Source organism: Mytilus galloprovincialis, chromosome 12 (assembly GCF_965363235.1).
Source record: "Mytilus galloprovincialis chromosome 12, xbMytGall1.hap1.1, whole genome shotgun sequence".
NCBI lineage: Eukaryota > Metazoa > Mollusca > Bivalvia > Mytilida > Mytilidae > Mytilus > Mytilus galloprovincialis.
In genome coordinates this window covers 60400864-60416879 of record NC_134849.1, presented here as the reverse complement: position 1 = coordinate 60416879, position 16016 = coordinate 60400864, and the positions used below count along the sequence as shown (strand labels likewise).

At 34.2% G+C, this 16016-nt stretch overlaps 1 protein-coding gene across 1 annotated transcript in view; it reads right to left on the bottom strand.

Moving 5' to 3' along the window:
• LOC143054483 (uncharacterized) overlaps positions 1–3828 on the bottom strand; it is a 253158-nt gene extending 249330 nt beyond the window's left edge. The window contains exons 1-3 of the mRNA XM_076227506.1: positions 3734–3828; positions 3302–3400; positions 2870–2968 (exon numbers count right to left, since the gene is read on the bottom strand). Coding sequence (XP_076083621.1) covers positions 2870–2968; positions 3302–3400; positions 3734–3811 — 276 coding nt within the window. The 5' untranslated portion in view covers positions 3812–3828. The remainder of the gene's footprint in view (positions 1–2869; positions 2969–3301; positions 3401–3733) is intronic.
• Positions 3829–16016: the final 12188 nt, after the last annotated feature.

Genomic DNA, 16016 nt, shown 5'->3' with positions numbered 1-16016 from the left:
TAAATGTTTTGACTAGTTTGTGATATCGAAAACCCTGGTGTAATAATTTTTCAGTAATACATAAATTTCTCTCGTTAAAATCTAAAACGTGTTACATACACGAGCGAATCGTACAAGTTGAGATATATAAACACCGTAATGCATTGCTCAGAAATTTCCTAGGTATAAAAAATTGTTATTTTCTCAACTTCAGTTTTTGCTGATACATGATGTTGGGCTACTGCCACAACCTTGTTCATGCTCTGTACTGTCCTGAAATTAAAGAACCTTAGTGAGCACGCTCACATACCCCACGTCCCCACATTGTCAATGGAGAAATTAATTAAGTATAAGAAAAAAAAATTGTATAAGAAAAAATATTGAATAATAATTTCCTGTCAATATACATAGTATGTCCTTATTATCTACAAAGTTTCATGAAATTCTGTTGTGTGGTTTGAGAGGAGTTGCGATGACAAACTGTTGCAGTAGTACATTAAAGTAAATAAGTTCAAAGGGGCCTAACTCCTAGAAAAAAAAATTGAATAGCAATTTCCCGTCGATATGCACAACTACATAGTATGTCCTTATTATCTGAAAAGGTTTCGTGAAATTCTGTTGTGTGGTTTGAGAGGAGTTGTGATGACAAACTGTTGCAGTAGTACATTAAAGTAAATAAGTTCAAAGGGGCGTAACTCCTAGAAAAAAAATTGAATCGCAATTTCCCGTCGATATGCACAACTACATAGTATGTCCTTATTATCTGAAAAGGTTTCGTGAAATTCTGTTGTGTGGTTTGAGAGGAGTTGCGATGACAAACTGTTGCAGTAGTACATTAAAGTAAATAAGTTCAAAGGGGCGTAACTCCTAGAAAAAAAAATTGAATCGCAATTTCCCGTCGATATGCACAACTACATAGTATGTCCTTTTTATCTGAAAAGGTTTCGTGAAATTCTGTTGTGTGGTTTGAGAGGAGTTGCGATGACAAACTGTTGCAGTAGTACATTAAAGTAAATAAGTTCAAAGGGGCGTAACTCCTAGAAAAAAAATTGAATCGCAATTTCCCGTGGATATGCACAACTACATAGTATGTCCTTATTATCTGAAAAGGTTTCGTGAAATTCTGTTGTGTGGTTTGAGAGGAGTTTCGATGACAAACTGTTGCAGTAGTACATTAAAGTAAATAAGTTCAAAGGGACGTAACTCCTAGAAAAAAAAATGAATCGCAATTTCCCGTCGATATGCACAACTACATAGTATGTCCTTATTATCTGAAAAGGTTTCGTGAAATTCTGTTGTGTGGTTTGAGAGGAGTTGCGATGACAAGAAACAGGACTGACGGACTGACGGACGGACGGACGGACGGGTCAAAAACATTATACCCTCTGCAACTTCGTTGCGTGGGGTATAATAATCTAATTCTTATTCAAAAGTGATTCATTATATGTATTAGAAATTACTTAGGTATATTAAAAGGGCAATATGCCAATTATTTAGTCTTATTGACATACGACCGAAAAGAGCAGATTCTTCCAGAGAAGAAAATGCGCCAAAGGGGGAGATAATGTCCTTTAAAAAAATCTGCCGTACCGATGACAAGAAATAATGTCATTTTTTTACCAGGCAATAAGAATGTTTCAAATTGGCGTACACAAATAATCATCTTCTGTTAGATAAGCGAATGCTGCAGAGTCACTACTTTTGAACTTTTGCTGTAGCTTTTAGTGTTTCTAATTTTGCATCAATTATCATGTTTTTAACCAAATTACTTTTAACGTCATTACCATTGCTGTTTTCACTAAAACTGAGACATTCATATAATTTGGCAACATATTTTTGAATGATGCGAAAGTTACCTATAGTACAACTAATCACCCTATATCATGTCTATACAAAATCATTTTATTTTTGAAGATTTTGAAGAAAAAAAAATGGATTTCTTTTATATAATCATCTATGTTCATGTGTTTTATAATAAAATTTAGCCATCTAAGTCTATAAAACACTTTCATATTTTTAGTTCAATTTAAAAGATCATGTGACATATGAGTAACTATAACCTTGAGAAGAAAAAATAATTGTACCAAAAATATCTTAAACATCATTTTAGTGATGCATTATTTACTAGTTGAATACTGAGCCTTTACTATGATATATTACCTCATGTGTTTTAACAAAGGGACTGATGCCTCCTTCTTCTGCTAGACATCTTGTGACATGTAGCTCTCCAAACCCAGCAGCCAAATGTAGAGCTGTTTTACCATCTATCTATAATTATACCAAATAACATGTAAATATTATGGATACTACTTTGTTACCAATATAAATAGTATACAACATATCCTACAACTGATATAAAACTTGTCTGATAAACTGAATAATGTTGTGTAATAAATAAAAACAAAATGTATCTCACATGAATCAGTGGTCAAAACTGAACAAAATGACCTGTCAAACTTGTATTCATATTGTACATAAACAACAAATAAACAACAAGTTTTTTTTGTGGGATGTCAGAACTTCCATCAGAAATGTCATGTTAACCTTTTTTCAAGAAATGCATAAAATATTTATATATAGGGATTCAGTGCAATGCACAGAGATAAATGAGATCTCACTTTATATAATTCTAGCAAGTATTTGTTGATATAATAATGAAATCTGTCTGATTAACATGGTTCAGAATAATGATCAATTTAAAAAAAAACTTTTACAAAGAAATATGAAAAATAGTAACATTTCCTGATTTAGTACGAAGAGACAAGTTAAATGAGACCCCACTTTATATGATTCTAACAAATAATATTAGTTGTTCATTAAACCTGTCTCATTAACAACATGATTTTGTGTTGATTAAAAGTAATGTAACCAGACTTAGTAGATAACATACATCTGTGATGTCTTTGTTACATTTGTTCTCCAGAAGTAGTCGAGACACTTCCACATGTCCTCCCCTGGCTGCCAACATTAATGCTGTCCATCCATCAACCTGGAATAATACAACTGACATCAAAACTTGTCTGATAAACTGGACAATGTTGTGTAATAAATATAAACAGAAATGACCAGTCACATTAATTAAAACTGTCTGATTAACAACAGGATTTAGTGTAGATTCAGTAAAATCATTAATTTTATAAAAGTAATTTTTTCAAAGAAATATGAAAAAAAGTATATTTTCTGATTCAAAACAATACTACGAGTAAAATGAGACCCCACTTTATATAATTATTACAAATATTTGTTCATTAAACCTGTCTAATTAACAACATGATTTTGTGTTGATTTAAAGTAATGTGATCAGATTTAGTAGATAACATACTGATGTGATATCTTTGTTACATCTGTTCTCCAGAAGTAGTCGAGACACTTCCACATGTCCATACAAGGCTGCCCACATTAATGCTGTCTTTCCACTATCCTGGAATAATACAACTGACATCAAAACTTGTCTGATAAACTGGACAATGTTATGTAATAAATGTAAACATAAATGACCAGTCACATTAATTAAAACTGTCTGATTAACAACAGGATTTAGTGTAGATTCAGTATAATCATAAATTTCATAAAAGTAATTTTTTCAAAGAAAAATGAAAAAAGTTATATTTTCTGATTCAGAACAATACTATGAGTAAAATGAGACCCCACTTTATATGATTCTTACAAATATTTGTTCATTAAACCTGTATAATTAACAACATGATTTTGTTTTGATTAAAAGTAATGTAATCAGATTTAGTAGATAACATACTGATGTGATATCTTTGTTACATCTGTTCTCCAGGAGAAGTCGAGACACTTCCACATGTCCTTCCCTGGCTGCCAACATTAATGCTGTCCATCCAGTATCCTGGAATAATACAACTGACATCAAAACTTGTCTGATAAACTGGACAATGTTGTGTAATAAATATAAACAAAAATGACCAGTCACATCAATTAAAACTGTCTAATTAACAACAGGATTTAGTGTAGATTCAGTATAATCAAAAATTTTATAAAAGTAAATTTTTCAAAGAAAAATGAAAAAAAGTTATATTTTCTGATTCAGAACAATACTATGAGTAAAATGAGACCCCACTTTATATGATTCTTACAAATATTAGTTGTCCATTAAACCTGTATAATTAACAACATGATTTAGTGTAGATTGCATTAATAATAAATTATTTAAAAAAGCAAGAAAAAAGTTTTATTTCCTGATTTAGTACAACATAAAGAAAATGAGATCCTCTTTAACATGTTTAAATAAAGATTATTATTATTATCATTATTATTATTATTCATTCAAGCATTTGTTGTCTAATTAACAACAGGATTTATTGCAGATTCAGTATTTATCATTAATTTAAAAAAAATTTAAAGAAAAGTGAAAAAGAGTAGTATTTTCAGACATGTCAGATATAGAACAATTATATGAGTTAAATGCATTACATTTTATATGAATCTAACGACTATTTGTCCTTTTTACAAGATATTTCTACATTAGAGTAGTCAGGTCCAGACCATGTGTTATGCGTTGTTATATTTATTGTCTATTTACTGTGAGTAGTCAGGTCCAGACCATGTGTTGTTAATTGTTATATTTGTTTGTCTATTTACTGTGAGTAGTCAGGTCCAGACCATGTGTTGTCAGTTGTTATATTTGTTTGTCTATTTACTATGAGTAGTCAGGTCCAGACCATGTGTTGTTTGTTGTTGTATTTGTTTGTCTATTTACTCTGAGTAGTCAGGTCCATACCATGTGTTGTGTGTTGTTGTATTTGTTTGTCTATTTACTCTGAGTAGTCAGGTCCAGACCATGTGTTGTTTGTTGTTACATTTGTTTGTATATTTACTCTGAGTAGTCTGGTCCAGGCCATGCGTTGTTAGTTGTTGTATTTATATGTCTATTTACTGTGAGTAGTCAGGTCCAGACCATGTGTTGTTAGTTGTTATATTTGTTTGTATATTTACTCTGAGTAGTCTGGTCCAGGCCATGCGTTGTTAGTTGTTGTTTTTATATGTCTATTTACTCTGAGTAGTCAGGTCCAGGTCATGTGTTGTTAGTTGTTGTACTTGTTTGTCTATTTACTGTGAGTAGTCAGGTCAGGTTCAGACCATGTGTTGTGTGTTGTTGTATTTGTTTGTCTCTTTACTCTGAGTAGTCAGGTCCAGACCATGTGTTGTTAGTTGTTGTATTTGTATGTCTATTTACTCTGAGTAGTCAGGTCCAGGCCATGGGTTGTTAGTTGTTATATTTGTTTGTCTATTTACTCTGAGTAGTCAGCTCCAGACCATGTGTTGTAAGTTGTTATATTTGTTTGTCTATTTACTCTGAGTAGTCAGGTCCAGACCATGTGTTGTAAGTTGTTATATTTGTTTGTCTATTTACTCTGAGTAGTCAGGTCCAGACCATGTGTTATAAGTTGTTGTATTTATATGTCTATTTATTCTGAGTAGTCAGGTCCAGACCATGTGTTGTAAGTTGTTGTATTTATATGTCTATTACTCTGAGTAGTCAGGTCCAGACCGTGTGTTGTCTGTTGTTATATTTGTTTGTCTATTTACTCTGAGTAGTCAGGTCCAGACCATGTGTTATTAGTTGTTGTATTTATATGTCTATTTATTCTGAGTAGTCAGGTCCAGACCATGTGTTGTAAGTTGTTGTATTTATATGTCCATTTATTCTGAGTAGTCAGGTCCAGACTATGTGTTGTAAGTTGTTGTATTTATATGTCTATTTACTCTGAGTAGTCAGGTCCAGACCGTGTGTTGTCTGTTGTTATATTTGTTTGTCTATTTACTCTGAGTAGTCTGGTCCAGACCATGTGTTGTAAGTTGTTGTATTTGTATGTCTATTTACTCTGAGTAGTCTGGTCCAGACCATGTGTTGTAAGTTGTTGTATTGATATGTCTATTTACTCTGAGTAGTCAGGTTCAGACCATGTGTTGTAAGTTGTTGTATAGGTTCAGACCATGTGTTGTAAGTTGTTGTATTTATATGTCTATTTACTCTGAGTAGTCAGGTCCAGATCATGTGTTGTTAGGTGTTACATTTGTTTGTATATTTACTCTGAGTAGTCAGGTCCAGACCATGTGTTGTAAGTTGTTGTATTTATGTCTATTTACTCTGAGTAGTCAGGTCCAGGCCATGCCTTGTAAGTTGTTATATTTGTTTGTCTATTTACTCTGAGTAGTCTGGTCCAGGCCATGCATTGTTAGTTGTTGTATTTATATGTCTATTTACTCTGAGTAGTCAGGTCCAGGTCATGTGTTGTTAGTTGTTGTACTTGTTTGTCTATTTACTCTGAGTAGTCAGGTCAGGTTCAGACCATGTGTTGTTTGTTGTTGTTTTTGTTTGTCTCTTTACTCTGAGTAGTCAGGTCCAGACCATGTGTTGTTAGTTGTTATATTTGTATGTCTATTTACTCTGAGTAGTCAGGTCCAGATCATGTGTCGTTTGTTGTTGTATTTGTTTGTCTATTTACTCTGAGCAGTGAGGTCCAGAACATGTGTTGTGTGTTGTTGTATTTGTTTGGTCTATTTACTCTCAGAAGTCAGGTCCAGATAATGTGTTGAAATGTTCTTTTTGTGTCTATTTACTCTGAGTAGCCAGGTCCAGACCATGTGTTGTGTGTTGTTGTATTTGTTTGTCTATTTACTCTGAGTAGTCAGGTCAGGTCCAGACCATGTGTTGTGTGTTGTCATATTTGTTTGTCTATTTTTTCTAAGTAGTCAGGTCAGGTCCAGACCATGAGTTGTGATATTTGTTTGTCTATTTACTATGAGTAGCCAGGTCCAGACCATGTGTCGTTTGTTGTTGTATTTGTTTGTCTATTTACTCTGAGTAGTCAGGTCAGGTCCAGACCATGTGTTGTGTGTTGTCATATTTGTTTGTCTATTTACTCTAAGTAGTCAGGTCAGGTCCAGACCATGAGTTGTGATATTTGTTTGTCCATTTACTGTGAGTAGCCAGGTCCAGACCATGTGTTGTTTGTTGTTATATTTGTTTGTATATTTACTCTGAGTAGTCAGGTAGGTCCAGACCATGAGTTGTGATATTTGTTTGTCTATTTACTGTGAGTAGCCAGGTCCAGACCATGTGTTGTCTGTTGTTATATTTGTTTGTTTATTTACTGTGAGTAGCCAGGTCCAGACCATGTGTTGTTTGTTGTTATATTTGTTTGTATATTTACTCTGAGTAGTCAGGTCAGGTCCAGACAATGAATTGTGATATCTGTATGTCTATTTACTCTCAGTAGTCAGATCCAGACCATGTGTTGTCAGTTGTTGTATTTGTTTTGTCTATTTATTCTGAGTAGTCAGGTCCATGTGTTGTCAGTTGTTGTATTTGTTTGTCTATTTACTCTGAGAAGTCAGGTGCAGACTATGTATTGCTAGTTGTTGCATTTGTTTGTCTATTTACTCTGAGTAGTCAGGTCAGGTCCAGACCATGTGTTGTGTGTTGTCATATTTGTTTGTCTATTTACTCTAAGTAGTCAGGTCAGGTCCAGACCATGAGTTGTGATATATGTTTGTCTATTTACTGTGAGTAGCCAGGTCCAGACCATGTGTTGTTTGTTGTTATATTTGTTTGTATATTTACTCTGAGTAGTCAGGTCAGGTCCAGACCATGAGTTGTGATATTTGTTTGTCTATTTACTGTGAGTAGCCAGGTCCAGACTACGTGTTGTTTGTTGTTATATTTGTTTGTCTATTTACTCTGAGTAGTCAGGTCCAGACTATGTGTTGTTTGTTGTTGTATTTGTTTGTCTATTTACTATGAATAGTCCATGTGTTGTTAGTTGTTGGATTTGTTTGTATATTTACTCTGAGTAGTCAGGTCAGGTCTAGACCATGAGTTGTGATATTTGTTTGTCTATTTACTGTGAGTAGCCAGGTCCAGACCATGTGTTGTTTGTTGCTATATTTGTTTGTATATTTACTCTGATTAGTCAGGTCAGGTCCAGACCATGAGTTGTGATATTTGTTTGTCTATTTACTGTGAGTAGCCAGGTCCAGACCATGTGTTGTCTGTTGTTATATTTGTTTGTTTATTTACTGTGAGTAGCCAGGTCCAGACCATGTGTTGTTTGTTGTTATATTTGTTTGTATATTTACTCTGAGTAGTCAGGTCAGGTCCAGACCATGAGTTGTTATATTTGTTTGTCTATTTACTGTGAGTAGCCAGGTCCAGACCACGTGTTGTTTGTTGTTATATTTGTATGTCTATTCACTCTGAGTAGTCAGGTCCAGGCCATGTGTTGTCAGTTGTTGTATTTGTTTGTCTATTTACTCTGAGTAGTTAGGTCCAGACCATGTGTTGTTAGTTGTCATATTTGTTCGTCTATTTACTCTGAGTAGTCAGGTCCAGACCATGTGTTGTCAGTTGTTGTATTTGTTTTGTCTATTTACTCTGAGTAGTCAGGTCCATGTGTTGTCGGTTGTTGTATTTGTTTGTCTATTTACTCTGAGAAGTCAGGTGCAGACTATGTATTGCTAGTTGTTGCATTTGTTTGTCTATTTACTCTGAGTAGTCAGGTCCAGGCCATGTGTTGTGTGTTGTTGTATTTGTATGTCTATTTACTCTGAGTAGTCAGGTCCAGACCATGTGTTGTTAGTTGTTATATTTGTTTGTCTATTTACTCTGAGTAGTCAGGTCCAGACCATGTGTTGTCAGTTGTTGTATTTGTTTGTCTATTTACTCTGAGTAGTCAGGTCCAGACCATGTGTTGTTAGTTGTTATATTTGTTTGTCTATTTACTCTGAGTAGTCAGGTCCAGACCATGTGTTGTCAGTTGTTATATTTGTTTGTCTATTTACTCTGAGTAGTCAGGTCCAGACCATGTGTTGTCAGTTGTTGTATTTGTTTGTCTATTTACTATGAGTAGTCAGGTCCAGACCATATGTTGTTAGTTGTTGTATCTGTGTGTCTATTTACTCTCATTAGTCAGGTGCAGACCATGTGTTGTGTGTTGTTGTATTTGTTTTGTCTATTGACTATGAATAGTCAGGTCCACTTTTGTGTTTTAACATTCAATAACTAATGTGCTATGTTGCAAGTTGGTTTCATATTTAGTGTTGTGCTTAAATTTAAAAGTGTTTCAAATGCAGTATTGTTCTCAGTGCTGTAAACTGATAACAGGTATGTGTCATGATGTGTCTCAAGCTCTGAGTTAAACATCAGTGGTGTGTCTTGATGTGTCTCATGTTCTGTGTTGAACATCAGTGGTGTGTCATAATGTGTCTCATGTTCTGTGTTGAACATCAGTGGTGTGTCTTGATGTGTATCATGTTCTGTGTTGAACATCAGTGGTGTGTCTTGATGTGTCTCAAGCTCTGAGTTAAACATCAGTGGTGTGTCTTGATGTGTCTCAAGCTCTGAGTTAAACATCAGTGGTGTGTCATGATGTGTCTCAAGCTCTGAGTTAAACATCAGTGGTGTGTCATAATGTGTCTCATGTTCTATGTTGACCATCAGTGGTGTGTCTTGATGTGTCTCATGTTCTGAGTTAAACATCAGTGGTGTGTCTTGATGTGTCTCATGTTCTGAGTTAAACATCAGTGTTGTGTCTTGATGTGTCTCATGTTCTGTGTTAAACATCAGTGGTGTGTCTTGATGTGTCTCATGTTCTGAGTTAAACATCAGTGGTGTGTCATAATGTGTCTCATGTTCTGAGTTAAACATCAGTGGTGTGTCTTGATGTGTCTCATGTTCTGAGTTAAACATCAGTGTTGTGTCTTGATGTGTCTCATGTTCTGTGTTAAACATCAGTGGTGTGTCTTGATGTGTCTCATGTTCTGTGTTGAACATTAATGTTCTGTCATATGATTCATGTTCTGTGTTGAAAGCAAGTGTTGTGTATCATGTTCCTTGTTGAACATCAGTGTTGTGTCCTGTTGTGTACCATGTTCCTTGTTGAACATCAGTGTTGTGTCATGATATGTATCATGTTTTGTGTTGAACATAACTGTTGTGTGTCAGTGTTGTGTCCTAATCTGTGTTGACCATCAGTGGTGTGTCTTGTTCTGTGTTGAACATCAGTGTTGTGTCTTGATGTGTCTCATGTTCTGTGTTGAACATCAGTATTGTGTAAAGCAATGTTCTGTCATATGATTAATGTCCTGTGTTGAAAGCAAGTGTTGTGTATCATGTTCCTTGTTGAACATCAGTGTTGTGTCCTGTTCTGTATCATGTTCCTTGTTGAACATCAGTGTTGTGTCATGATATGTATCATGTTTTGTGTTGAACATAACTGTTGTGTGTCATGTTATGTGTTAAACACCAGTGCTGCGTCATGATGTCTCATGTTTTGAATTGAATATCAACATTGTGTCATGTGTCTCATTTTTTTGTATTTGCCAACAATGTTGTGTCATGTGTCTCATGTTTGTTGTTCAGCATCAGTATTGTGTCTTGATGTGGCTCATGTGTTGTGATGAACATCAGTGTTATGTCATGTTTCCTGGTCTGTGAGGAACACCATGGTTGTGTCATGATATGTCTCATGTTCTGTGTTGAACATAAGTGTTGTGTCATGATGTGTATTGTGTTTTGTGTTGGACTCATATTGTTACTCATGGTTTGTTTTGAGCATCAATGTTGTGTTATGATTTTGAACATTACTGTTGTGTAATGATGTATCTCATGTTCAGTGTTGAACATCAGTGTTGTGTCAACATGTCTCGTGTTTTTTGTTGAACATCAATACTGTTTGTTGATGTGTTTCATCATGACATGTTATATGTCGAGTGCCCAGAGAGAACCAATGACTTTTGGTAGGAAACTGGAAATCCTAATCAATTAAAATCGGAGTCGAACATACCTGTCACGTGCATGCTCAAACTCATAAGATCATTGTTGGCAGGTAAGTGGTACAGTAGTTGAACTATTTAGAAAACTCATTCACCAAACCTAGCTTTTTTTTTAAGTATCCTGCATTTGTGTGTCATGTACTGGTTATGTACAATCTGCTATGTTTTGAAATACCTTGTATTTGTATGTTTTATACTGCCTATGTACATTCTATATGTTTGTATTGTTGTTTGATTTTATCTGATGTTCTGTAGTACTAAAACAAAGTTGTCTTGAATGTTACAAGTTTACCTATTTGATAGTCAATGCTACAAGTTTACCTACTTGATATTCAGTGTTAAAGGTTTACCTCCTGTTGATAATTAATGTTAGCTCCGTTTGCTAGGCAAAGCTTCAATTCTTCTTCTCTTCCAAATCTAGCAGCTTCAATAAGTTTCTGTAAGTAAAAAATAGAGTTTACATTTAACAGAATGTAAAAAGTATAGTACCTGAAATGGTTTTCACACCAGACAATAATTATCAAACACTCTAAAATTACAGATTTTTAATGGTTAATACAAGGGAGACATTCTACTCTATCCCATGGCTCAACTGGAGACCATTTTTTTAAGTTATTTTTCGTGAGAACATTCAAACATCAATAATTTAAAAGAAAATAAACTGAATTTACATAAATAATTTTAAAGATAATGCTCAAGTTCTACATTTCGACCTCACACCTTTTTATAGTCTGTCAACATCAAAAAGACATCTTGCTTCAATTTTGTAAATTTTATAATAACTGTAACAATGTTATGTACATGATGTCATAGTTAACTACTTTCAATTTACAATTTGAAGAAGAAGTAATTTTTGAAATAACACCAAACTGCTGAAACTTATAGATGTTATATATGTACTTTCAATGTAAACAAAAGACTGGTCACTGACATTTCAATTATTCACTGAGAGATATCGAAGAGTGCAACATATTTGTTTGTATTTAAAAATGTTATCTTAGCCGTATTTGGCATAACTTTTTGGAATTTGGGATCCTTAATGCTCTTCAACTTTGTACTTGTTTGGCTTTAAAAATATTTTGATATGAACGTCACTGATAAGTCTTATGAAGACGAAACGCGCCTCTGGCGTACTAAATTATAATCCGGATACCTTTGATAACTATTATCTTGTCAAAGTTTTCAGAGGAAATTCTGTTTTGCAACTTCGTTAATTACAGCCATACAAACCAAACTATTTGTTCTGACTTAACATATGCTGCAGAAACGTACAAAACATATTTATGTTTAACCCATCACATTCTCTTATGTATGTGCCTGTCCCAAGTCAGGAGCCTGTAATTCAGTGGTTGTCGTTCGTTTATGTGTTTCATATTTGTGTTTTGTTTATTTTTTTGTACATAAATTAAGTCGTTATTTTTCTCGTTTGAATTGTTTTACTTCTGTAATTTCTGGGCCTTTAATAGCTGATTATGCGGTATGGGCTTTTCTCATTGTTGAAGGCCGTATGGTGACCCATAGTTGTTATTTCTGTATCATTTGGTCTCTTCATTGACAATCATACCACATCTTCTTTTGTATATAAGCCAAAAGTGCTGGTCCAGAAAACCGATTAATCAAGTATCATTTTGAAGTATGGAGTATTTGAGTACTAGTTGACATCCCTACAAATGATCACATGCTATATTTTCTATCAAAAAGCACTAGAATGTTTTGACTTGAAAGAAGAAAAAAATCTTACATGATTCCAATCTTCCATTATTTCCTAAAATAGAAAAAAACATATTTATAAACTGTTGTCAGAGTAATTATTGTTACTGTTACACATGTTACATGCAACTGAAAAACAAAAACTGTTTTTGTCAATTTTGAACTTGTAAATACCATGAATACTGACCTAATCCTTTCAGATATACAAAACCAATTCATGTCGTCAACCAATAGCTGCATAGTTATCCTCTACTTAATTATTAAAGGGACATAACTGTGGAGGATAAATGTAAAAGGAACTTAACCAATGCTATGTTTAAAAAATTTAAATGATGGCTATTATTTTCACTATCCTTAAAGGAGAATGGTTTTACCTCATTTTGGTGACAAGAGATCATACATGACATTCACTTTTCTGATAGAAAGTTGTCTAATTTGCAATCATACCACACATTCTTGTTTTTGTTACATGTTTCACTGCTTTGCTTATTAAATAAACTAGATGTCATTGAGATTGGAGCCATCTCTGTGGGCCCCGCTGTGAATAATGTGCATTAAAAAATTGTATCTTTACCATAGGACATGGGTTTGTCAACTGAAATCAAAGTTTTTGACCTTGACCTTTGACCTAGGAAGTTGTAAATAAATTATGACACACCCTTTGGTGTTGGTTTATAAACATGTCAAGTATAAACTTTGAAATGATAACGGTTCTCAAGATATAGAGCGGACACGATCTTTACCATAGGACATGGGGTTGTCAACTGAAACCAAAGTTTTTGACCTTGACCTTTGTCCTAGGAAGTTGTACATAAATTATGACATACCCTCTGATATTGGTTTATATACATTTCAGGTATAAACTTTAAAATGATAACGGTTCTCAAGATATAGAGCGGACACAATCTTTACCATAGGACATGGGGTTGTCAACTGAAACCAAAGTTTTTGACCTTGACCTAGGAAGTTGCACATAAATTATGACACACCCTTTGGTGTTGGTTTATATACATGTCAAGTATAAACTTTGAAATGATAACGGTTCTCAAGATATAGAGCGGACACGATCTTTACCATAGGACATGGGGTTGTCAACTGAAACCAAAGTTTTTGACCTTGACCTTTGTCCTAGGAAGTTGTACATAAATTATGACATACCCTCTGATATTGGTTTATATACATTTCAGGTATAAACTTTAAAATGATAACGGTTCTCAAGATATAGAGCGGACACAATCTTTACCATAGGACATGGGGTTGTCAACTGAAACCAAAGTTTTTGACATTGAACTTTGCCCTAGGCAGTCGTTCATAAATTATGACACACCCTCTGGTGTTGGTTCATATACATGTCAAGTATAAACTTTGAAATCATAACGGTTCTCAAGATATAGAGCGGACACGATCTTCACCACAGGACACAGGGTTGTCAACTGAAACCAAAGTTTTTGACCTTGAACTTTGCCCTAGGCAGTCGTTCATAAATTATGACACACCCTCTGGTGTTGGTTCATATACATGTCAAGTATAAACTTTGAAATCATAACGGTTCTCAAGATATAGAGCGGACACGATCTTCACCACAGGACACAGGGTTGTGTCAACTGAAACCAAAATTTTTTTACCTTGACCTTTGACCTAGGAAGTTGTACATACATCATGACACGCCTTCTGGTGGTGGTTAATAAACATGTAAAGTATAAAGTATGAAATCATAATGGTTCTCTAGATATGGAGCGGACACAAAGTGTTACGGACGGACGGACGGACGGACGGACAGACTGATCACTATAGGGCGACCTGCCTTTGGCGGGGCCCTAATAATTTAAGTCTTAAATCAAACCTACTTACTTAAAATAAAGACATTAAATATGTACTTACTTAGTTCCATTCTCAATTTTACTTACCAAAAATTAACTACACAATTGCAAGAAAAAGTTTAATATCTATAGGTACTAGTAATTGCACTGAACATTAATCTATATTTATAAGAATAAGTAAAACAAATAAATGGGGAATGTGTCCATGGGACACAGATGATGCCCCTACTTGCATACAATATTATAAGGGACATAACTCAAGAACGGTAAAAGTGACGCCAGTAAAATTCAAACTTGATCTGTGTTTTGTGGTAATAAGCATTGTGTATATGTTTCATAACATTCAGTTGAGGCAAACTAAAATGAGAGAACAGAAACCGATTTCGGTATGTACAGACGGACAAGAGTAAAACTTAATGCCCCTCTGCTACGGTGGGGGCATTAAAAAATCACATTATCAATTCATGTAATAAATGACTATCTCCCTGCTGACCCCTTTCCATCCTCAAACACAAGCTACTGGTAATAAAGCAAGAATGCACATGCTGAAATGTCCTGCCTGCTTTACTTTTTATGATTTACTATATGTTGATAGTGACATAAAGATGAATGAAGCATTACTACAAATATGATTTAAACTTAACATTATCAATGATCCATGAAAATGAGGTCAAGGTCAGATAAACCAAGCCAGACAGACATGTACATTCTACACTTATTACATACACCAAATATAGTTGATCTATTGCCATAGTAAACAAGAAACAGACACAACCATGAAAACTGAATATTGACAAATGTACCATGGAAATGAAGTCAAGGTCAGATGAACCCTGCCTGACAGACATGTACACATTACAATCATCTATACATCAAATATAGTAAACCTTATTGCTTATAGTATCTGAGAAACAGAACTAACCAGGAAAACTTATCATTGACCAATGAACCATGAAAATGAGCTCAAGGTCAGATGAACCCTGCCTGACCGACGTGTACACCTTAAATTAATTCCATACACTAACTACAGCTGACATATTGCTAGTAGTATTTCAGAAAAGGACTTTACTACTGAAACTAAATATTGAACCTTCTGAAATATAAAGCTTTATACAAATATTTTACGCCGCTGACACGTAATAGGCATTTTACACCTATGTTCTATTTTTAGCTGTGTCAGCCATGTTGGCTGGCAGGCGGGGTCATCTAACATCTTTTTTAAACTAGATACTCTAATGATGATTGTGGCCAAGTTTGGTTAAATTGGGCCTTATAGTTTCAGCGGAGAAGATTTTTGTAAAAGTTAACAACGACAACAATGGACGATGGACGTGAAGTGATGAGAATAGCCAGGCAAGTTAAAAACATGTATTATACAATACATACTAATTTGATTAAAACTGATGGGAGTACGTCTGAGGTCAGCTTAATTTATCAGAAATAAAATGCCATCATCTAAAGCATCTCTGAAAAATATTAATAAATCATATTTACTTGTTTAACCATGATATATGTTAAATATATATGTATCACTTAATAATACTTTATTAGTACTTCTTATTTTTCTGTAACTATATGAATGTTCCTTATAAACATATCAATGTTTGTGTGTTTACTGTCATCTCCTGTTTCAATAAAATAACTATGAACAATAAAAAGATATATTTTTTAATTATTTCATTAACATGAATAAACCCTTACTTGTAT